We start from the raw sequence: 24,513 nt of genomic DNA on the forward strand, positions 1-24,513 counted from the left end.
AAGTTTGGTTTCTGTTCTTTAAAGCTGCATCTGAAACTTCCAGACTGGCGATCTTGGTTTTTGTTTTCCGCGCAAACTGAAGTGTGTGTAGTGGGGAGACGTTGTGAGATGTCCACTGAACCCAAAGTATGTGAACTGTGCAGGTAATTTATGATGGTTTCAGCTAGACACTGGGGTTAGTCATGCTCTCGCTGCACAGAAGTGAGAGGAGGTATTGACGTGAATGAAGCGGAGCCTGACGCCGATCGCCTCCTGATTCGCTGCTGCAGGAGCTGGAAAAAAAAAAGAGATCTGGAGACTTGAAAGAGATCACCAGGAACAATCGGGGGGAAAGAAGAGTTGCACGGATTTCACTTGTCAAACTTTTTCTGTGACATTTCTTCTGCTCGCTGAAGTGGGAGGACGCTTACAATTTGTAATGCTGAAATATGAGAGAACGGAACCGGGGCGGGTGAAGGCACATGGGAGAGGACTGTCCATGTACTCTGGGCTCTAAGAGGAGAAAAAAAACACACGATTTGCTTGGAACTGGATTTGCCGAAGTGGGATGATTACAAAAAGTTGATCCTAGGCTCCGGACGAAGCTCTGTACACCCACCACGCTAACCAACCTCAATGGATAGATAGACTTAGTGAGCTGCAGACTGTTAAAGTTTCATTTAACTTTTCCAGCTGAGTTGGAAGATCCACAACCTCATCCAGAGGGGAGAGCCGATATCCAGCATTATCTCGGCTACTGAGGCCAAAATGTTGCGGTTGTCTTTGACAGCTTTGAGTCTTTCATGGACTTTGTTCATCTGCAACGTGAGCAGAACTTATGCACAAGAAAGACAGTAAGTAGCCTAAGGTTTGCATACGTTTTCTTTGAAGGCTGGTGCGGTGCTTTAAACCACAACAAGCACTTCCGAGACTCTAAAACAGGAGTTTATGTTATATGAAGCGCCAGTGCAACCACAACGTGCTAAAGAGAGTGATTATTCCATGTAGCAACTTTAGCCTTCATCTGAAATACATGCAGCATGCATCATTATCATCATTATCATCCTTTTCATGTTCTAAATGTTAAACTTGGAATTTAATGTTATTACAGTGTACCATCCTTCAGATCTTTTTTCCAGGGGTTCAGAGTCATTAGACCTGAGAGTGTTTACTAAAATGTATTTTTTGATAGGAAGTCTGCACTCTGATTTTATTGACTGGAATATGTGCAGCTCTTGGTGAGCTTATCTCATGCCAATTAAGATAATGATAGCTATTTAAGGTAAATTTGTGAGTATGGCAGTAGACCATTTCATTCTGTTTATCCCTCCACACTCAGAGGCAAAGAGGTTAAATTGACTTTTGGCTCTTTGGTGCCATCAGTCAGACTGCTGTCAGCTTCTTGGGAGCTTAATCCTGACCTGACAGTTGTGATTATGGTGAAGAGTTGTCAACAATTCTTGCAGGAAATTAAGGTAGGAGGAATCATTCACAAATGTTGCCTTGATTTCCAAAAGGGTGTGTAAGTTTTTTTTAATCAAGTGTGAGGCAGGAAGGCTGAGGGTGAAATTGGTGCAAAAAAGCAAAAGGCTAAGAACATAAATCCATGTGACTGAACTAAAATTTGAACTGACAGGAGAAAACACAAATCCTTCTCAGGCTCTGACCAGCTCTTAGCTGAGGACAAAAGTTGGCCAAAAAACAATGAGAACTTGAGTACATCAAGCCATGTGACTGAAATAAGCATGGTCTCCACCACCTGATCCGGGCTCATCCAAGAGCTGGTTAAACTCACTGTAGATCAAACGCACAAAGTCAATTTCCTCGTATTATCTTTCTTCTCCCGAAGCCTTATTTTCCAGGGGATTTTCTCATGACTTTCTCTCTCAGGAACTGAAGTTGCCTCTGGCTGAAATGCTGTAGTGCTGTAATGCCAACCACCTGATCCTTCTCTCAGGCATGCAATTGGGTTTGTGCTCAGGGCTTTGCTCATTTCTAATTTGTGTGATCTTCAGTTAAGTTTGCAAGGAGTGAGTTGGGCTATTTGCCTCAAAAATGAGAGCTGGAATGAGTAGGCTGGGACTGAGATAATCCTCTGATATTTTGGTCTGCATTTTCTAAGATACATAGTTCATATGATTCATATTTTCTCAAATCAACATATTCTGATTAATGTAAGTCAACTGAATGAAACTGAGCTCTTTCATCAATCAATTTAGTCCAACAATTTGTATTTATATAGCACCAAATCACAACAAAACTTATCTCATGATACTTTACGTATGAAAATATTTGTTATATTATTTAAAGAGGTCTAACATTAATCCACTAATGAGCAAGCACGTGGCAACAGTGGTAAAAACCTTTGTAACAAGCAGAAATCTTCACCAGGACCAGACTCATTAGCCATCTGGTGATACCTGCTGTATCATGGCTAACGACAGCACCCATTAGTCTTTCTTTGCTACCTGAACGACACAGCCACTCTGCACCAGAAGATACATTCTTTCATCCAAATAAAACTTAAATTGGGCTTCTTTCCCTGAGACCTTTGATAAGCATCAAAGAATGACCTTTGCTCTGTGACCTCAGTGACAGGCCCCCTTCGCTCAATTAAATGTCAGAGTGACTGTGTGGAATCTCGGTCGTTATTTTTCAAAAACAGACACCAAGGTTCTGTCAGAGGTGCTGGACCACCCAAAGAGAACACTCGAGCAGCAAGCTCATTGGCCAACAGGTACCGTGTCCCTGGTAACCATTGCAATTAAACCTGATCCTGCCACACAAATCCATGTGGAATGTCCCTGTTTGTATGTGTTTTGCTGCGTATGCGGATGTGCGTACAGGTCTGGGAGAAAGTGAGAAACAGCAAGTGAGATATGTGAATGTACCTTAAGTTCATCCCTATGAACTCTTCTAAAAAAATATTTGAATCACATAAAAATCAGTGATAGTGTGCAGTACTTTGGAAAAGAATGTGTGAGAGCAGCCATGATCGTGTCTTATGTCACGTGCATTTGTTCTCTGACCTCTCTTTATCTCCTGCTACCACCTCAGACTCAACCACTTCTACTCTTTTTTTCTTCTTCTCTGTGTTCCGTAATGTTCATTATGTCAATATCAACCTCCCCCCTCACTGCCCTTCTCTTCCTCTCCCCACCTCCCTCCTTCCTCCACCTCCTTCACCTCTCAGGGGTTATCTGGTCGCTGCCCCCTCTGTGTTCCGAGCAGGCGTGGAGGAGAGTGTGAGCGTAACCATCTTCAATGCAAAAGCAGAAACACGCGTCCAGGTGCAGCTGGCGGTGAAGGGGCAGGCGGTCGCCCACAGCCATGGCTCAGTGCTTGGTGAGAAAAAATTCTTGATCTTAAGTTACACTGGCACAATGCGTCACTTTTAGGAAGAAGAACTTGCACTAACAAGTTGGGAATTGAGATACCCCTCTCTTTAGTGTGATATATTAAAGGATGTTGAGATCACAGGCAAGCATACACAGCCAATCATATTTCAAAGAACACCCACAATGAGAGCCTCACTGTGTTCTCCTGACAAGCTATGGCTTTCATAGGCATTATCTTTGATAGGAGGCATCAGCTCAGTATATGCTATCATGCACTTAGTGTACACAGTGTGTGATTTCTTTGACAGCATTAATAGAAGGTTCTAGCTATACCCAGTGTGGTATAGATGCAGGATGCAACCACCAGACAAGCTCAGTCATAGTCTGATAGCTTTCATAACCAACAGACAATATTGTGCGGTAACAGATGTCTGAAAACATTGATAAAAGTCTACAGAGCTAGGCAGAAACATCAAAATGCATGTTATTAACGCATCTCATTGTCTGTATTTCAGATAAAGGCACCATCAAACTAAAGGTGAGTCAAACTGCACTGTTTACATAGCAGTGTACTGAAGTGCATGCAGGCTGCTTTCCAGATATGTTGAGAGTGCATGGCACTATTAAATCGTGACAGCTGCACAGTAGTGAGAGCCCTCTTGTCCGCTGTGCGCACATTCCTCAGGCAACATGCAAATCAACACTAACATTATTTGTAATGCAACATCTGCCTCTGCTCATTCATTGGGAATAAGGTAACAGCCTCAATATAATATGCAACAGCTGTTGACGTGCATGTATGGTCCGCCGCCCCCGAAGGCTGGAATAGATCAATCTAGTATACACAACCCGATTCTTCCCCTCGCTTTCTGTCCTCTCTCCCCTCCCTGTAACCTCCGCCCTCATTCTCATGAAATACAGTAATGTGTAGTGCGCTGGGTTATAGCTCGGCATCTTTCTCCTGTGTTTGACTGAAGTTCTCTTCTTGTGCTGTTTGTTTCCCGCCATAAGTATGAATGAAAGTTAATAATTCTGAATCGTTTACTGCAGCCTAGATTAAACAATTCAGCCGCATCCCGTGTTCTTAACTTGCTTGTAGCTTATCCAGCCTTAATCCTCTGTATCCTCCTCTGTGTTTTTATGCCACTAGGTTCCCTCTGGTTTAAGAGGCCAGGCTCACCTGAAGGTGTGGGGCAACCGTCACCTCACAGAGGGAGGCTACATCTTCCACAACTACACCACAGTTACAGTAGAGAGCAAGGGCACTGCTGTCTTCATCCAGACTGACAAACCTGTCTACAAACCCAAACATAAAGGTTCCCTCATTGTTCCTTTTGGTAGATTATTTGACAATCACAGCACAGAAATGCTGGTTCACTGCAGAGGTTTTGTACTAGAATAAATCTGAATGGAAGTCGGCCTTATGATGCTGTCACAGGCCTCACAGTGAGAGACACCAAACTACTTCAGACTGTCAGTTAAGTCTGTGGTTAAGAGGTATGAGCCTTGGATGGCTGGAGACTCTTTAATCAGAGTATGGCTTTTGTATGCATGAAGGCTTAACTGCTGTATTTCACATTGCTGTGTTTCTTGTTTTGCCTTCAGTGCTCATCAATGTCTACACAGTCACCCCCAACCTGAGGCCAGTGAATGACAAGGTAATTCAAAGTTTGTGTCTCTGTTTATTTACTTTTGACCATTCAGCGACAGAATATTTAGCACGGGTATACTTTTGCATCTCTAATTGCTAGAATTAAGAGGAGGAACTTAGTCTGCAGTGAGTGCAGAGAAATGTACAGTTACCTATTTACAGGAGCCAAGCTAGAGTCATTTCTCCAGGAATGTCAGCAATGGCTCCAAATATGCTGTAGAACTGTGCAGACAGACGCTTTATTGATGTTTGCAGCTATAAACGTCTGCTCTTGGTAAAGGGCAATACTCACTTTCACAGATGCATGATTGTTGCATAAGGCAGAAGTGGTGAGAAACATCAGGAGGAGGCTTGGGATCTTCTCTGGGCTTTAACATTTGCATTGCAACATATTTTTTGACTTAATTATTTTTTCTTTCTGTTTCTGTTTTTTAACAGATCGAGGCGTATGTTTTGGTGAGTGGAAGCCAGCAGGACCACCCAGGGAACAGTGGCAATTTTAGCTCCCAGCCTGGTAGGAGATTACAGAGCAGAAGTCAGGGCAGCTCACCTAGATAACAGGGTGCTCTTTGGAACAGTACGAGGATAAACAACATAAAAGGAACGTCTTCTCTTCTCTTGTCTTCTCTTGGCTTTGCATTTATTAGTGCCCTACAAACCCACACACACTGTTTGTCCCTGCCTCACACTTCCTATCCCTGATCATTTATTGCCTCTTAGAGATCTTTCAATGTTTGTCAGGCAAATAACAAGCTGCTGCTTCTTCTTAAGGAGCAACGGGAAGTCTGTGCATGACTTATAGCTACTGACAAGCAGAACAGTGTAGGCTATGTATCACCTGAGGAGAAGTTGTAAAAGTATTTTGACAGGAGCCAGGTCTCTAGGTCAAGTTCAGCTCAAGTTTATGTAAGACTTGTGTAATGACAACAAACAAGTGAACAACTAACAAACAGTATAAGAACTCCTAAATGTGACATCTTAACACTGATCTCTGAACTTGTAATTCCCTCTCTCAGGATCCAAGAGGATCCAGGATGGTCCAGTGGAAAGGTCTAAAATCTATCTGCTGTGGTGAGTCACATCTTACATTGTAGTTACATTGTAATTCTAGGAATTTTTATTTAATCTTTAATGGAACATTTAAAAGGACGCCCTGTAATAATTTCTGTGCTGCCCTGTAATTATTTTATCAGGAGTAAATAAGGTAGTGCATACATATCTGGTTGATTGATAGCATGCATGACATTGAGGTGTTGAAGATGTTAACTACATATTTGTCCTGCAGGCGTTGTGAACATGAGCTTCCCTCTGTCGGACCAGCCTGTGCTTGGAGAGTGGTTTATCTTTGTGGAGGTGCAGGGACACACCTATAACAAGTCGTTTGAAGTGCAGAAATATGGTGAGGCTCTGTGTATGCAAGGGTAGAGTATGGTGTTACTAATCAGTAGAGTATTTTACTTGTACATTTTAGGATATTTTCAATGCACCATTGTTCTGTTTTAGGCTTTTATTTCAAGTTTTGATGCGTCACATTTTATATTTAGTGTATTTTTAACTCAATTCAACTCGATTATTATAATTGTCAAGCCACTAATAAGCGGTGCTACAAAAATGCCCTGAAAAATAAGAAAATGAAACCAAAGTACGTTTCTGTCATATTCTTTGCAGTGATGCCAAAGTTTGAGTTGGTGATTGATCCACCACAGTACATAAGTGATCTGAACTCATGTCAGCAGGCTTCTGTCAGGGCCAGGTAAGTCACCTACAGTTAATCTTTGAATAAAACAAACCAAAGTGCCATTTGTCTTTTCAGGGGGGCATTTTTCCTCAGCTCATCATCCTCAAAACAACTCTCGCCGTAACAGTCATGCTGCTTTTAATGTATCTTGAGTCATTGACAGTGGCTGCCTTTGTGGACAATAAGGTCTGAACTGTCGTTGTTGCACAGGTATACCTTCGGGAAACCAGTCACAGGGAAGTTGACAGTGAATATGACGGTGAATGGAGTGGGCTACTACCGCCATGAGATGGGCCATCCTGTCATGAAAACCATGGAGGTCAGTTTATTTATTCCCTAGCACTGACATTCAATCGTTAATAATAATACTTTTGTCCGTTTTTTTCTATTGCTGCTGAATTTCTGCCAACCCCAAAAATACTATTATTGAACATACATTGCACAGAATTATTATTATGTGTGATTCAAACCCTGGCACTGGCAGTATGCAATAACAGATCACTCCTCTGCTGTTCTCAGATCAAAGGCTCTGCTAACTTCAGCCTGTGTGTCAAAGACATGATGCCTTTGGATGTAGCTGATCACTTCAGGGGCACTGTGAGCATTTGGGCGTCAGTGACCAGCGTAGATGGGAGCAGGCAAACCACATTTGATGATTCAACACCCGTCCATAAACAGCTCATCGACATCAAGTACTCAAAGGACACACGCAAACAGTTCAAGCCTGGTCTGCCTTACAAAGGGAAGGTGAGGCTTCTGACACTATGCACAAAACTAAGTAGAACAGCATGTTGCACTAAATCAAAAAACAATCTGCTTCAATATTTTGTAGCTATAGATACTTTTGGCAAATATAGCAATCACTGTCTGTGAACCTTCTCCTCGTAGATTGAAGTTACCTACCCTGATGGCAGCCCTGCTGACGGAGTGAAGGTGCGAGTCAAGGCAGAGCTGACCCCTAAGGACAATGTCTACACCAGCGAACTGATCTCCAAAGACGGCCAGGCCATCTTTGAAATCCCCTCCATCCCTACTGCTGCCCAGTATGTCTGGTTAGAGGTCAGTGACTGTAGTAGTAGTAGTAGTAAGATGTTTGTTTTTCCCATATCTTATTGAACTTATACAACTTTTATTTATTTGTGTTTGTCATAGACCAAAGTGACATCCATTGACGGAAAGACAGTAGGAGACCAGTACCTGCCCAGCTACCTGTCCATCAGTAGCTGGTACTCCCCCAGCAGGTGTCACATCCAGATTCAGAGCCCTACCGCTCCACTTAAGGTAAGTGTTGCCCTCTTTTTTGATACAATTTTCAAGCAATATCCTGTGAAGTTGGACTATTATGTGTAGCATTACTATAGTTTCTTAAGCTTCAAGCATCCTATATTTATTTCTCTCTGAAAATAATGGTTAAATACATCATAATGCAACAATATCATCATTTTCAATTACAGTGCATTTGTATCTTTCTGTATGCATAGGTTGGCCAAGAAGCAGAAGTTGCTCTAAAATCCACCTGTCCCTGTAACTTCACCCTCCACTATGAGGTGACATCCAGAGGGAACATCATCCTGTCAGGCCAACAGTCAGCCAACATGACGGCCTCACACAGAGGAAAAAGGGCGACAGTCATCTTTGACAAGAATGTTCATGCCACCCAGCTTCCTCCCTCTGCTTCTGGTACGTGTGTTTCTATTCCTTGTCATTTTAATGGATACATGATGCACTTCTAGGATTCATGGAGCCAATAGATTTTTTAGTAATTTCATTTCAGCATCATACAGCTGAGAGTAGAACAGCTCTTGTCAAAGCATCACTCAACCCACGTTCCTCGTGTCTTTTCTTTGTTCTGTTGAATGATGTCCGAGCCCCTTTATCTGAAGTGTCTGAATGATCAGAATACCTGTGCCAACCTCTTTTGCTATCCCTCTGCCAGGTGTTGCAGGCTCCTCCTCTCAGGCTGAGATGGACAGCTGTGTGTCTTACCTACATTTCCCAGTGAGCCACAGCATGGCACCCCTAAGCCGTCTCTTGGTCTACTACGTGAGGGAAAATGGTGAAGGTGTCACGGACAGTCTGCAAGTCCCCATCCAACCTGCCTTTGAGAACCAGGTTTGCACTGTCTTAAAACACAAAGCTTTACTCTACATAGTAGAAATAGTCTCTGGCCTTACTCCCTTCTTTGTTTTGCTTATTGGTTAACTCCACTTTGAAGAATGTTTTACTGATTCCTGATTTATGTCGATATTCACTAAAATATGGTTACAAAGAATAGACAGCATGTTCTTTAAAACTTTAGTTTCCCCAGAGAAGAGTGTTTTCATCGTACTACCCTTATTTGCCTCAAAGTAAAGATGAATAAAACAGTAAACTGGCGAGAACAAGGTTCCTTAACCAAACATTTATGTTGGAAATAAGTATGTTATTATAAAAATAAATGTTTATGTAATAATTAATAAAAACTTGGCGCAGTGTGTGTATACATTTTGGAGGTGAGCCTAAGTATCTATGCACCAGCTCTGTCCACAGTGTAACGTCTGTAAACAAACAGCTGTGTTGGCCTGGGAGAGCTCCCTAGTTCCTGCCTGCATTAGGTGGAGTTAACTCCCTGAAGTATTTACAGCTCCCTGGTATGCCATTACAACACTCTTTCTGTGCGTGTGTGTGTGTGTGTGTGAGTGTGTGTGTGTGTGAGTGTGTGTGTGTGTGTGTGTGTGTTAGTGGAGGAGGGGGTTGTGAGGGCATGATTAGACAGAGGCCATGCAGGCTGCAGGCAGATGAGTGGGGTCGTGACAGGAGAGGATGACAGGTTACAGAGTGGTGAAAGGAGGGCAGCGGAACCGATTAACGGGGCTAATTTGTGACTGTGCGCTGTTGAAAAACAGTTCTGATGTGTGAAAGTTTACGGCCGACTCTCACCATCCCTCCTTCTTTCAAAGCCTGTAGTTTTCCACTCTGTCTTCAGGTTCCTCACTGTGTCTTAGTGTTTAAAACTATAGCACTAATGTTCCTCCACTGTGAATAATACAGATGTACTAAGGATGAAAAATCAAGCAACACTGCCAACTAGTGCTGAAACATTTAGTCATGAGCTTGATAAGTGGCCAGAAAAATAATGAACAACAAACTAAAATCATTAGTTTATGCTGTTACAAACATTTAATTCCTGCTTTTAAGTGCAGTGTTTACATATATGTGAAAAACATTTGATAAAATAATGATAGCCATGACATGTTCACATTTTTCTAGGATGTTTTTGACACATTGATGAATAGAATAGCTTAAAAAATGAATGTTACATGCCTCCTTTAATGTTGTTACTATTTTTAGGTGTCTGTTACTCAGTCATCCAACGAGTCCATGCCAGGGGACCCCATCACTCTGCATGTCCGGGGAGAAAAAGGCTCCTGTGTGTGTGTGGCTACTGTGGATAAGAGCCTTTATCTGTTAAAACCTGACTTCCAGATCAGTCCAGACAAGGTTGGTCCCTAAGTTTACAGTCATACTTGTTGTTCCTGTGAAAGATGAAGCATTGCAGCGGTGTAATTTCTTTTCAAACTCAAATTACAGTGCTATATGTTTGTCTCATTGCACTGCAACTTTATATGCTTTTTTTCCTACTCTCAAGAAGTATGATAGTAGTACACATGCTCCAGTAGGAAGTCAAAATATATAAAGGTATATCTCCTCTATAACTAAGCTTACTTTGAGTGCTGTTATAAATGTGTTCCCTTTGTGCAGGTCTTTAAAGAGCTGGCAGAATTTGATGTTTCGGATGCCTTCGGCATTCCTAAAGACGACGGACACTTCTGGTGGCCCGGGCTGTCATCAAAAAGACGCAGGCGCTCCTCTGTGTTCCCCTGGCACTGGGATATCACAAAGGATGCACGCTTCGCTTTCACTGTGAGAACACACACTTGGATAGAAAGCTCACAGCTATAATACAGGGATACAAATAATAATAATGATATCGGTGCGTGAGTGTGTATGTTTTCTTCTCTGTATGTTTAACTCAGGAAACAGGGCTGGTTGTGATGACAGATATGGTGAGTTTAAACCACCGACAGAGTGGAGGCATGTACACAGATGAGGCCGTTCCTGCTTTCCAGCCGCACAGCTCCACCTTAGTGGCTGCCATGCACTCTCGCCCCACGGCCAGGTAAGCGATCTGTTACAGAGCAGGTCACTCTAAGCTTTTTCATCCTTATGAACGCAATCAAATTCTGACTGTGGTGAAGCTCTTAGAAAAAGTTTCTAACCCTACATTAAAAACTTTAAACTTGATTGTTTTCTGTTAGAATTTTCTCCATACCAGTTTAAGATTGCTGTTTTGAATGTGCTACATTTGAAATTACCCTGTCACTTATTCCATTACATCCACTGTAAGTGGACCACACACAGTTATGTAGGGAGGTTCTCTTCTGAAAACAATAAGTTGAAAACTAACCCATAAGAGAACAGTAATTACCTAATGCTCACAGGAATCATTATGGTCTGGTAATACACATTTCAGTATTTGTCATGCTTGGGCTGAACAAGGTCTCTGGAATGAGTAATGGACAAGCTGAGAAAAACATGACAAAAGAAATTAGCTTTGTTGTTTTGTCCTTGCTTTAGATCTACATTCCTCAATGCCACGAATACCTCTTACTCTAGTGATAAACATTAAACACATGATGTGACTCAGAGATTGTCAATGTGGAATTCAGGATAATACATTTTCCAATTAAGATGTTGTTTTTATTGTGAGCAGCTGAGGCCTTTTATTGATGTCAGCTTGTGTTTTGGTTGCAGAGCAGAGAAGCGTAGGCGTACATTTTTCCCAGAGACCTGGGTGTGGCACTGCCTCAATGTCAGGTATTTTAACTTTTGTATAAATATTTTTCTTGTGTGTGTTTGTGTGTGTGTGTGTGTGCATGTGTGTGTGCGTGTGTGTGTGTGTGCGCGCGTGTGTGTGTGAATGCTCGTGTTTGTGCATGTGCATGCTGCATGCCTGAGGTTAGAAATATCAGGTACAGCAGATTGTCTATAATTACGCAGGATTTAATCACAGTCTTAAGTGTTAAGGAGAGAGATAAATGTAGAAATGAACAGTAGAGAGGAGGGTAAAGTCAAACCTTTGAAAACCTGTAAAGAAGAAAGAGAGACGAGAGACAAAAGAGGTAAACATTAATAGAGTGAAAGAGTAACAGGACACAATGAAACAGGGGAGAGAAGGACTCGTGAGGAGAAGAACAAAGGTATTTAAAGAAGAAAAAGGTAATAAAGGTCCATGAGGAGATGCAAGTTAAGGCTATAAAACAAAGAGGCGATGGAAATGAAAGATTGAAGATCAGAGATGCTAAAGAAAAGAGATGAATGAGAGAGGGGAGCAAAAATGCAAGTGGTGCTTGTATGTAAGAGGAAAGATCCATCACTCCTGCAGTATCCAGCATTTCCCCCCCTCTGGGTGTGAATGTGCCTCATTTAACTTGGGCGATCTTGGAACAAACGGTCACCTTCTCAGCAGCTCCTTCTATTCATTGTACGCCAGAATAAATGAACTGCCCATAGATTTCCATATGCTTGATTCCTTTGGATGGGACTTCAGCTCTGCCTTATTTCCTGTCAAGTGTTAAGCTCTGATTTCCCTTAAAAGTCTACTAAAGTGAGTTTTGGGCAACTTTGATCAAAAGAAAGTGCTTACATGGAGTTCTTCAAGTTTATTATGCCCTGTGACAGCTTTCCAAGAGCAACACTAAATATGTGTTGCCAATAATGATCTCAGCCCCTTTGAATCAAAGAAACAGATCAGAAACAGGTCAACACCTGACTGTCTCTCCTGCATGTCCGTTTTAAAGTGTTTTACCGTAGTTTCATTAGTGCAGGTGCTGGTGTTGACACAGGTGTTAGCATAAAAGTAATCTGCAATGATTCATCAAGCTTGTCCTTGTAGTCCAGGCTTTTTATTGCATGTGTTATGAAATACCATAAAAATAAGCTTCTTATTTCACTGTCCAATTGAGTAAACTTGTGTCTCAAAATGTGTCGCTCACAGCTCTGACACCGGGGAAGCTGAGCTTCGACTGGATGTGCCCGATTCGATTACCACCTGGGTCACAGAAGCTATTGGCCTGTCTGAGGAAAATGGTCTGGGTATAGCAAAGAGAGCAGAGCTTCGTACCTTTAAGCCCTTCTTTGTTGACTTCACTTTACCCTATAGTTTAATCAGAGGAGAGCAGACCAAAGTCCCACTCACTGTCTACAACTACCTGCCAACCTGTGCTGAGGTAAGATGATGAATCAGATGGCAACCCTAACTCTAACCCTAACACGAGATAACAAAGCCTGATCAAACACGTGTATGGTGTCAGGAATGATTAATACTAGAATGAATACATATTTGCAAATAAAACCAGATTTTTAAGGTGTCAGCAAAGCAGTGTCAAGTCTGAGTTTAGTTTGATTGTGGATTCAGGTTAAGTCCTGCAAGACTTCATCTTCTGTAAAGATACAAGTCATTGATTATTTTATGCTGCCCAACATTACAAACGACTTACAGAGGGTTTTACATTCTGAACAATTCACCACATACTGAATAAAAACATGAAAACTCACCATGTGCTCTATGGTTAATGGGCTGAAAGATGCAAGACACTGTGAAGGTCTGGAAGTTTTCTAATTTGAACCTGTCTGATGTCAAAACAATTTTATAAAAGATGCAGGGCTTGTTATGGAATAACTGCAGGTAGGTCAGCTGAGGGGTATTCAGGGATTAGAAGTGGTGGCCAAAGGAAGCACAGGATTGTAATGTGGAGATTATCCCACAAGTACAGTATGTTTCAGCGCTTACTTTGAAAAGCCCTCTAAACTCTGTTTTGGCTTTAAATGGGTCCATCCTGCGCTCCACATAGATGACATCATGATGTTTGCAGATGAGCCTGTTAAATGGCCTGTGCGTGTGTTGCCCTGATGTCATGTTAGGTGAACATGCAAACCAGCGTAGCCGTTCCTTTGATGTCCACTCCGGCAACATGTGATTCCTATATTTTCTGCTCTGTTATTTACGACTTGTGGCGTGTGGATGGAGAACAGTAAAAAGATCACTCCGCATTACCGAGCCCTCTGTGAAAATTGGACGATGAGTGGAACTTAATCCTTCAGGGAGCTTGAGAAGCATGAGTCAGACAGCATGGAAAATTCACAATGTGATTTAAAAATTCTCCATCGCTTTGAGAGCTTTGAGGAGAACACGCTATATGAGGGAGGGGCGTGCCACGAGAAATGATGTCATTGTGGTCTGTCAGAGGAGATCAATTGCCTCTGATTTGTCTCATCTTCTCCGCTTCTCATCTCTCCTCTACTCTTCTTTGCTTTCACAGGTTCATGTTAAAGTCTCAGTTCCGAAAGGTATTAAATTTGTTGGCCACCCTGGGAAGCACCATCTTACCAGAAAGAAATGTGTTGCTCCTGGAGAAGCTACACCAACATCCATTGTGCTGTCTTTCACCGAACTGGGCTTCGCAAACATCACAGGTAACAGAATAAATCAAGTAAACAATTCTAACCAGGATGGGGAAGGATGCCCAATTTCTTTATCAGCAATAAGTGTTCCACAATTATAGAAACTTTTAACAGGTGGGTTTAACTTCCTTTAAAAGTCATAGCACTACTATGACAGTGCAAGACGGGCCTTATAGTCCAAATTCAGATATTACTTTTCCATTGTCGGTACTGCATTTGAACTCCTATCAGGTATGAAGAAAAACTACTTTAACAATATAGAAATAATTATTTGAATGTCCCACAATATTTTTTGCAAAATCAAAAAGCAAGGAGCCTTTATTTTAAGGAGTAAACAATAATGCTATAATTGTGCTAGATCATAAAAAAGTAATCGTTTGAATATAAACGGCATGACACTTGAAAAGATAGAACGGTGCCCTCAGTGTGATGCCTCACGAGAAAAAGGCAAGCTTTTGACTTGATAGAGCTCTGCTGGCCAAGGAGCCGAGCTGTGTGTGATCTGGTCACTCACCCAGAGTTACAAACAGTCCCCTCCAGAGCGCATGTGAGAACAAAGCCGGCCAGCAGTGGGGGAGCAACCAGAGCTGTGCTGTGACACTCAGTGGCATGTTGATGAGCTTGCAGGTCACCGGCGGTCAATGGGCCCCCCATGGCCCCACTCCTAGTCCTCTGGCCCCTTGCGTTTCCCTTTCAGTACACACACACAAAGAGACGCCACTGGCACAGGGCCACGTTTCCAACGTGCTCCACAGCTAGTGGACTACGAGTCCTCGGACAGCCATATTTGTCCCGTCCAAATTAAGATGATGTTCAAACACTAGAGATATGGACTAATCCAGGTATAGCCATTCTTACTAGACAAACAATATTTGAACTATTCCCCAATTGGATTTGTTTTTTGCCAATTGAATCATGATTTAGAAAGTTTTTAATTTTATTTTATTAAAACACTCCATAGAGATGTTTCCATAGGATGACCCTCACATTCTAAATTGGCTAAAGTCAAACATTAACCAATAGCTGCAATCTGCAGGCACTCTGAGAAGTGTCCTGTAATAACTGTTGTTAAACATTGGAAGTCTCACAACCACTGAAAAACGTTAAACAGACAGATTTATGGGATCAGGCACATATGCCATGGCTGCCCATGAGTTTTTTGGCAATGAGTAAAGTCTTGTCTAGTCTTAATTTAATGATCTTTATTACACATACTGGGTTTGGATGTGGACAGTTACACAAAAATGTACTTGAAGATTATGTGGTGAAAAACCTAAACTATTCTGGATTTTGCTACTTCTTTGGTTTTAGAATTTGCTAATGACCCAGGGATTGGCTTAGGTCAACTCTAGACAACTAAAACATACGGCACTGTGACATAATTGGAAGCAACAAAGCTGATTCTGCTCTGTGTTGTTCCGACAGCACGTGCCATTGCCTACAGTGAACCAAGCTGCTGTTCAGATGGACTTCAGACCGGCAAAACAGGCAATGATGTTGATGAAAGAAGAACCCCAATTGGCCTGGACTATGTCCGCAGGACCGTCCAAGTGGAAGTAAGGACATTAAAGAGCTGATATCTATCATTGACAAGTGATATGAAAGATTGCTCTTTATATTTCATTCAACATTAAGAGTACAATGTTGTTGAGATAAGCTTTATTTATTTATTTTCATCCCACTTGTATTCTCTCTGTCTCTATTCTTTGGCTGAATCTTCTTCTCACTCTCATTTTAGCCAGAAGGTCTGCCCAGAGAGTACACTTACAGTGTCTTCTTCTGTCCCAATGGTCAGTGCAAGATCATAGTTTCCTTACATTCTCTCCTTTATTTGATTTCTCATTATTTTAGAGTTTGTCTTTCCTGGTACTTTATTAAGACTGTAAGTTTCACAAAACCTGATTTGTTTACCACTTCCACTCTCAGAGAGGATCCACATTTCCACCCCAAACAAGTACGAGTATCAGTATGTGAAAAAGCCAGCCAAGATGAACCAGTTCCAGGTGGCGGTGAAGACCCACAACGATGCCCATTTTGCCCTATCTGCAAGCCCCCATGACAGTGCGGAGATGCTGGAGATTGTTCTCGGGGGTAGGCAGAACACTCGCTCATGGATCTCCGTGGGCAAGATGGGTGATCCTCTGGTCAGTGCCGCCACACCAGGCATCCTCTCCTGGGACGAGTTTCGCAGCTTTTGGATTAGTTGGAAGGGAGGTGTGGTACAGGTAAGGAGCTATAAGGAGATTTAAAAAAATATTTATGTCAATGAAAAATATGTATAATGAAATATATAGACGAACACACAAAATGTGAAATAGATTAGATTTGTAAAGTCAATTGTATTCAGATGTGAGTTCAAACACAATTGAAACAGTGTAAAAGGACTCAACAGACCATAGGGTCTGGGCATCGGAACGACTGGCGCCAATTTTACTGGCATGCCTTCCCTAAGGTCAAGCTTAAAAGGCTGATGTCACTGAGGACACTCAGTGATGCATGACCTTGAGTTAGCATGGCATCCTTGGGCTGGCTTGCTGCTCTCCAACCCCCATATAAGCATCACACCTTTTAACATAGTCAGAAGCTGAAAGTGGGAGGTGTTTGTGTTGGATGGTTTATTGTGATTATGCTGGAAAACATACTCTATTCTTTGTTGGTGACTCTGTGTGGGAGGACATTGTTAGCACCCAGTATAAAAGAGTAAATCAAAAGCAGTTTGCTTTTTAAAATTGGCCTGCCTGTCTGCTTTGTTTAATGAAGTATTTTGTGAATTGTTGAGATTTTTCTAATGATTATACTCTCCTAAACCTTACATTTTCTCTCCAGGTGGGCCACGGTGTACATCCATCCAATGAATCAATCATCCTCCAGTGGGCAGGCCAGTTCCCTGGACAGGTGGGACCGTTTCCGTCATTAATACGCTCGTTGCAGGGATTGAACTTTAAAGATCACTTGAATAACATTTTGCTTGTCTGTTCAGGTGCGTCACATTGGCTTCTCAACAGGCTGGGGCTCAGTGGGGGAGTTTAAAATTTGGAGAAAAGAGGACTCTGATGAGAACCACAATGAGGCATTCACTCTGGGGGTCCCACACAACATGGTGCCTGGATCTGAGAGGGCCACCGTATTTATGATTGGTAGGCTTTTTTTTTTTATGTCTGTGCTTTTTCCTTTGATCAGGAAGTTAATGAAACAAAACCATAGATTACAAATGTGTGTTAAAACATATCCCTGTGTATCTGTCCATGCCTATCATATCAGGGGATGTTATGGGTCCGACTCTCAATAACCTGGACAAGCTGTTGCGGCTCCCCTTCGGATGTGGGGAGCAGAACATGATCCACTTTGCCCCCAACGTCTTCGTCCTGAAGTACCTTCAGAAGACGAGGCAGCTCAGCTCTGAGGTGGAGAATGAAGCCACTGACTACCTGCTGCAAGGTAAAGAAACTGAAACTCAACACCTCTGGTTTTCATCAACAAGATGAAGTTATTTATAAGAAGTTGAGCATCAGGAGTATTAAGAAATATGAATCTGTTTTCTTGGACATCTTATTTTGTAAAAACCTGAGTCAGTGATCAGACGAAGGATTCACTTCTGTGCCACAAATTTCCACAAGTCTGAGCCACTGAGTAGAGCACTGATGACATGTTTATCTGCAGATGTGTTGAATTCACACAATCTTGCTGACTTACCTTCAGTTAGTTAGCAGCCATTCAAGCAGAGGGTAGAAAAGGGTCAATTATGCTCTCAGAGTGTGCCCTGAATCTCAACAAGTCAAATCCCCTCAGGCCTGACTGTGCACAAAGTGACTTAACGCTGAGCGGAAGAAAAGTTTCCTAACTGTTGGCAGGTTGTGCGTTGTTGTTGGGTTTTCTGGAAACTATTGGAATGAGGTTTACCTTGGATAACAGATTTTGTTTGTGGAACCCTGGATATTAGAGGAGCCTTGGTCTGGCTGGCAGTTAATACTTTGGATCACAGATTGGAACATGGATGTTGTTGTTCAGATTTACTCAGACCAATGTTTTCTCCGCCTCCCCTGATTCCTCCATGTGCTCTCACAGAGACTCTCCTCTCTTTCTCTTACTTGAATTTCTTTTGGCTATACAGGAGATGAGCCATCCTGCAGCTGGATGTTAAGGAGTGTTGTTTACTGTCATTGAGTTGGACAGTCCATAAATAAGCGTGTCATGACACCCTTGTTTAAAGGGATCCTTGTTTTTCTTTTTTTAAGTGGGGTTGTATGAAGTACTAGTGAATAGAATGTACATTAGTCACAGAGGATGCCGATCAGCTTGGCCTCTTTGTTGAGAAAGCAGCCGGAGAACTGGTACAAGGCGAGGCCTGGTTATGACCCGGTTGCGCTCCCGGCTGACACCTGACCGAATACACATGTTTATTTTTCTCAATAAGAATGAGTAGGCAGAAAACTGGACACGGTGAGTCTGAAGTACTTTTTGTTTGTATTATGAGCCTTCACTTTATAAGACTATGTCCACAGAGAATATTTTTATGAGCCTGATGGTTGATAATCAGTGTTGAACATGTAGCCGTATTCAATACCGTCAGTTATATGCATTTTGTTGCTGTAGAAAATATAATTTTGGTGGAAAAAACGTATTTGGCATTGTTTTAACATAAGAATAATAAAGTTTTTTTTATTGATTAATCAATAATTAAACGTTAACATTTCCAAAAATCGATCACGGAAAATACTTAAAATGTACATCCCTAGTGACAACCCATGATTCGCACAATATTCCAACCCTATCAAAATGTCCTGAGTTATTTGTTGAAGGAGAAGACTGAACTGAAGAAACAAAATCCACAGCCGTTACTGTGTAAGCTGGATATTCTTAGTCATTTGGTGCTTAAAATTATGCCAGACTAAGATGCAAAATTAACAAAATATCAGTGACTCCCACTTCAAAGACTACATAATCTGATCAGTGCACTGCAGGCGGACGAACATATATGTGTCGTGTCTGAGAATAATGCATATACAAATTGGCTTTTGACAGCAAAGTAAAGCACTGAACATTTCCCAAATACAGCATACACTTATACTGACATTAAGGTTTGGGTCAGGGTTTGTTCAAAATAGTTAAATTCTGTGGTTAATCTGACCCCAGCTGCCGCAGTTGATAGCCAAGTTCTCATTCAGGTTTTCTGGCCTCTTTCTCAACAAAAGGGCCAAGACTGGCATCCCCTTTGGCTAATTCACCATTGACGAGTACCTCATATGACCCCACTTCCAAAAAGGCAAACTATTCCTTTAAAGAAAATATGTGTTTGTTTGTCATTTGTGCAAAAACAGCAAGAGCATGCCAAAAGCACATGTGGCAGTTTTGTACATATACTGAGGTATAGAGTGGGGTTAAGTTCTTCACATCGATCTTCATTTGCATGCATGTGATTTCACCCACTTCAGACTTTGCAATCAGGCCTTTTACTAATGGCCAAAGAGCAATTAGTGGTCAGTTAAATTCTACATGTTAACAAGTGCTAATTTTCCAATCTTTGTTGCATTTCTATAAATATCGTCTAGATATCAACCTTACCTTTTTTTTCTTCTAGTTTCCTGCTTTAACTTTTTAGATCACACATAGTGAAAGTAGAATCCTTACTAGCTTAACACCCTTTATGCCTGGGGGAGATAAAGGAAGTACATTTTTGGTTTTCCATTTCTCTCTCTCTACCCATCTCTACATGTGTGTTTACAACTGCATATATTTGTATTTATTTGCGTACATTTTAGCACTTAGTAGTGGCCATCTGATAGTCATGTGCTCCAGAAAACAAAGATGGAGAGAGCAACCCTCCTCTAAATAATGTGGTGCCACCTTTTCCATTAATTGTTAGCATACTAATGATGTTGTTTTGTGTTTAAAGTTGTTTGTATCAGTATTTATTTTAAATTATCAACTTCATCCCACATCCTGGAAATGTTTACAATCATTTTTGAGAAGGATGTAAACTGCAACTTCAACAACAACAACAACAAAAACAACAACAACCAGTTTATCTAGCTAAGGACATTATGTACAGCTTCTTCAGTTTACTTTTTGACACAAAAACTCACCTGAAGGTTTATCTAATAACAAGTGTGTTTATGAACAACATACCTGCAGTGCTGATGAAGTAAATGTTAAGACTTGATTCACTCTGTCTTCTTCACTCTCATCTAGGCTACCAAAGACAGCTGACCTACAAAAGACAGGATGGATCCTACAGTGCCTTCGGAGAGAGGGATTCCTCTGGCAGTATGTGGTAAGTGGTTGTGGGTGTAGCTGTTAAAAGTTTACTCAACTCATACCAGTCAAACTACGAATAGCCGGAGCCACATTTTTCATTTTTTACTGGCAGATAGTTTGCTGGCCAAACAATGAAGTTTTTATCAGCGTCTCAGTGAGCTGTGCTCAAATTAATCTGTTCCGTTGAAATGTCTGGTGAGTGTTTATTTCATGATAAAACTCTGCGGGCAGACGAGGCAGGCAGAGACCCTCTCCTGGTATTTATTAAACTCAAATCAATGCTCTCAATGGGGCACTCCACTGCTTTCATTGTGGGGCCTATGCACAAAGAGCTTACCTCTGGTTAATTTATGAGCTGAGGTGGGTATTTTGATATTTAATAGAGCTAACACTGTGAAACAGCAGGTTATATGAACAGCAAAGTATCACAAACAAACTGTATAATTGGATCCCTGAGGTAGGCAAAGCTGTCAGGACTTATTTGCAGTTAATCAGGGTTCATATCCGTGTTCACTGAGTGGACCCATGCTGCTTTGGCCCCACAGAGTAGCTCTTTATGCCACCACCAGAGACAGTGATATAAGTTGTCTGGAGCTACCTTACCAAATGGCTTTTCTGACATTGACTTGAACATAGCAGTGGCCTGTTAATGACTCACTACCTGGGTGTAATTGGTAACATTAAACTTTACTATAAACTAAACTAGCTCTGGAAACATTGGACTCTCCCCTAGATGACTTTTACAGGACATGATGTAACAAGCAGTGTTCAGAGTTTTCCTTGGTACCCAAGACAACAAGTGTGGGCTGTGGGCAGTGAACCTTCAGTAAATCTGCATCAGACACTTAATGAATCCATCAACAACATGTTTGCATCCAAAAAAAAGCCCAGCTTTTATTTTTGCTCCGGAGTTCACGAGGAAAGCAGAGCATTTACTACCTGCTTAAAAGCACAGGCAATTCAGTGTTAATGTATTCCAGCTTGTAAAAATGTATCTAGGTGGAAATTGACTGGATCTAATTAATAGATTGAACGTAATGACAAGCGCTGGCAGTGATAGTTTGATGTTCAGCGCCAGACTTTTCTGAAGGCTGTCAACACTGCCCAGGGTGAGCTGGAAGTTCACTGACCCAAGGGTTGAATATGTAAAATTTCTCTCATTAAAACATCGAAAACAACATGTGACTTTATTCCAAAAGTTTCCAACCATGTTTAATGTAACTCAGAAGAAGAGGGACACTGACCTGGAGTGACTGTGTTGGTGTTTCTAACCTCTGGCTTCTTAATATGTTCACTCGTATGATAACCTCCTGTCCCACACATAGCAGTACAGACTGAAGGAAAGATTGTTGGATGTGGGTCTGTGCAAACTTTCATAGTGTTTTATTGCCAGACCTGTGAAGACTTTTATTGACCACATTCACTCTCTAACCACTGACCCTAAGTTTAACCCTGCCTAAATACATGCCTAAACCTCATTGTTCTTTCAACCATAACCTTCTTCCAAGTTTGTCTGAATAATTTGGGTTTGTCTCATTGACCCATTCTGCAGTTAAAGCTGAAATAGCAACTGTACCCAAAACATGTCTTATAACAAACTTGTTAAAGTTTATAATCTTGTTAAGAGTGGGGCATTTATTTTTTCATTTCCCCCGTCAGTCTCAGTCCTTTAGACTCTACATGTTGAGGCTGGCATGGCATTTGTGTCTGCCCAAAGACTTATCTGACAGCATAAGCATGGTTGGGGGGCTGAATACCAGAGATTAAAAGAACTGATATCTGCTGCTGTATTAACCTAATAGCTCTTAACAGCTCGGTGCCAAACTCCAAAGCCAAATTTTTTGCTTGATGTAGCTTAGCTATGGAGCCACTGGGGAGTCTGTATTTGCAAAAGTAAAGCCTAGTAACCAAATGTGAACTCATGGAGGCTTCAAAAGTACTGTGAATTGAAAATTATAGATGTATCAACCCAATGTTTAAAGACCAATGATCAGCAGCAGCCAGATGGATGTAATGTTCCAGCTTAGTTGTGGTAGTAGCAGTAGCACTTAAACCATTATTTCAATGCAGAAGCTTCAGAGCACTTACCCCTAACCCCTGTCATCTTACTAAAATATGTCCATGTGTTATTATTTATACAGTCTGCGGTTATGTGTCAATACAGTCATAACTAGGTCAAAACTACATTGAACTCAGACAGTGGTACCCCCAGAACATTTTACAAGGGTGGCCAGATGGGGCCACTGGCACACAAAAAACAAAATCCTTTACTGAATTGGGCAAATTCGGCCATGCTGTTGTGTTATCTTGTACAGGCTTATAACTATTTCAGTGGCCAGTTGTCTTTTTCCCTTAAAATACATGTATACAGCTGAGCTTCCCAGCTTCTCAGGTTTAGAAGCACCACTCAGGAGCCTCAAATTATTTTCAATACAGCTTTATTCAGCTGTTGCAGTGCCTCTTTGGGAACAAATAACATAGGCTATGTTAACTCTCCAGCGCTGTGGCTCTCTTTTTTCTTCTTACCGTTGTTAGTCTGCGGTTGGCACCATTGCACTCAGAGAGCCCTGACCTCTGCCATGCCACAGTCAAGTTTCCTGTGATATTCAAATCAGCGAGCACAACAAGTCTTGAAGAATTCTCAAAACTAGAACCATCATGTCAGAATATGGTAGTGGCTGGAATCATCATTTCAGATTAACATTTACAATCTACTTCCTCATTGGACACACTTAACATATTTTACAACTATCAAGTGCTCTGGCTCAAATACTGTCACAAACATGGCACAACAAGGAGATTGTACTTGTTCATGGGTCAAGTTTGCTGTTATTCAGACACCAATGATACAATATGGTTTATCATATTGCAACTTTGGGAATCCGTGCCACTGATAACTGCTCAATAGTGAATGGGATCCAGATCTCGTCCCGAATTAACCAGCTGTTAGTCAAACCAGGTTTAAATTTTAGTCAGCTCTTCCTCGAATCAGGCCTAACCCTTTCACAAAGTCTCATGTCAACCTTGCCGGTACATTCTCTGCAGTCCTGCAAACAAACGGGTAGTACCAAAAACGGGTAATTATAATAATAATAATAATAATAATAATAATAATAAGAGGAGTGAGAAACATTTATTCCGATTCCAACTCATAACTGTTCCCATTCTACTGGCTTCATCATGAAAAAAAAATCTTCCAGATCTACTTTCTGAAGCATGGAGCTGGATAGGAGCAGCTCAGTGATAGGATTTTGAAGAGGCAAGTTGGAAACAGCAGAAAGAAAGAAAGAAAGAAAGAAAGAAAGAAAGAAAGAAAGAAAGAAAGAAAGAAGGAAGGGGAGGAGGGGATCCGGAGAGAGTGACCTCGGCCAAGACCTGAGTGCTGGAAGTCAGCTTCTCTAGTGCTTCCTTCCTTCCTCTAACTAAATCATAGTTACGCTTTCCAGTACCAGTATCCCTGGGGCGCGTCATTTAAAGCCAGCGACACAATATTACTTAACATTAAAAATTCCAACAGGCTTGCGGCTACATCCCTAGTTTTGTCTCAGAGGGGAAATAACATCCAGGTTCCAGCCGGTGAAGATTTAATGTTTCACTTTATGAGAGCGAGGTTCTTTTTTCACGACTCGTCTCCCCTGGTGCTCTTTCTTGGATTCTGCTCTCACTTATGAGCTGTGTTGAGAAACTAGAGCATGACCTGTTTACTTATTTCCTCATTTCCATCTTGTGTTTTTTCATTTATGGTAAGCAGCTTGCCTCATCCTTTAAGTCAGTTGTGGTCAAGGGTGCTGAAATGGAATTCCTCGCTGTCACTGAGGGGTTGTTGGCCAAAGACTGCAGCTTTCGATAACTACCGGGAGGTCTGTTGTTTATGGATGAGTGTGTGTTTATTAGCTCAGCCGTGTCCCCCAGGGCTAACCTTGGCCTTTCTCTGTGGTTCCTCTGGTCCCTCTTCGTCATGGCCAACAAAAACCACTGCTCATAAACTTTCAGTTGCACTCTTAGGCCAGCCAGATTCACAACCTCTGTCCCTGGAATCCCAGTTTGTA

At 41.7% G+C, this 24,513-nt stretch overlaps 1 protein-coding gene across 1 annotated transcript in view; it reads left to right on the forward strand.

Moving 5' to 3' along the window:
• The first annotated feature begins 88 nt into the window (after positions 1 to 88).
• The window catches only part of cpamd8 (C3 and PZP like alpha-2-macroglobulin domain containing 8), a 47,727-nt gene continuing 23,302 nt past the window's right edge, over positions 89 to 24,513 (forward strand). The window contains exons 1-28 of the mRNA XM_034705567.1: positions 89 to 833; positions 3,173 to 3,324; positions 3,833 to 3,855; positions 4,468 to 4,633; positions 4,923 to 4,975; positions 5,407 to 5,424; positions 5,985 to 6,039; positions 6,254 to 6,367; positions 6,637 to 6,721; positions 6,917 to 7,025; positions 7,226 to 7,453; positions 7,595 to 7,765; positions 7,859 to 7,987; positions 8,188 to 8,386; positions 8,643 to 8,818; positions 10,037 to 10,186; positions 10,448 to 10,609; positions 10,723 to 10,865; positions 11,501 to 11,563; positions 12,744 to 12,975; positions 14,068 to 14,221; positions 15,635 to 15,765; positions 15,948 to 15,999; positions 16,136 to 16,434; positions 17,036 to 17,104; positions 17,190 to 17,346; positions 17,471 to 17,647; positions 20,399 to 20,480. Coding sequence (XP_034561458.1) covers positions 748 to 833; positions 3,173 to 3,324; positions 3,833 to 3,855; positions 4,468 to 4,633; positions 4,923 to 4,975; positions 5,407 to 5,424; positions 5,985 to 6,039; positions 6,254 to 6,367; positions 6,637 to 6,721; positions 6,917 to 7,025; positions 7,226 to 7,453; positions 7,595 to 7,765; positions 7,859 to 7,987; positions 8,188 to 8,386; positions 8,643 to 8,818; positions 10,037 to 10,186; positions 10,448 to 10,609; positions 10,723 to 10,865; positions 11,501 to 11,563; positions 12,744 to 12,975; positions 14,068 to 14,221; positions 15,635 to 15,765; positions 15,948 to 15,999; positions 16,136 to 16,434; positions 17,036 to 17,104; positions 17,190 to 17,346; positions 17,471 to 17,647; positions 20,399 to 20,480 — 3,635 coding nt within the window. The 5' untranslated portion in view covers positions 89 to 747. The remainder of the gene's footprint in view (positions 834 to 3,172; positions 3,325 to 3,832; positions 3,856 to 4,467; positions 4,634 to 4,922; positions 4,976 to 5,406; positions 5,425 to 5,984; positions 6,040 to 6,253; positions 6,368 to 6,636; positions 6,722 to 6,916; positions 7,026 to 7,225; positions 7,454 to 7,594; positions 7,766 to 7,858; positions 7,988 to 8,187; positions 8,387 to 8,642; positions 8,819 to 10,036; positions 10,187 to 10,447; positions 10,610 to 10,722; positions 10,866 to 11,500; positions 11,564 to 12,743; positions 12,976 to 14,067; positions 14,222 to 15,634; positions 15,766 to 15,947; positions 16,000 to 16,135; positions 16,435 to 17,035; positions 17,105 to 17,189; positions 17,347 to 17,470; positions 17,648 to 20,398; positions 20,481 to 24,513) is intronic.

The sequence above is a fragment of the Notolabrus celidotus genome, chromosome 2, assembly GCF_009762535.1.
Source record: "Notolabrus celidotus isolate fNotCel1 chromosome 2, fNotCel1.pri, whole genome shotgun sequence".
NCBI lineage: Eukaryota > Metazoa > Chordata > Actinopteri > Labriformes > Labridae > Notolabrus > Notolabrus celidotus.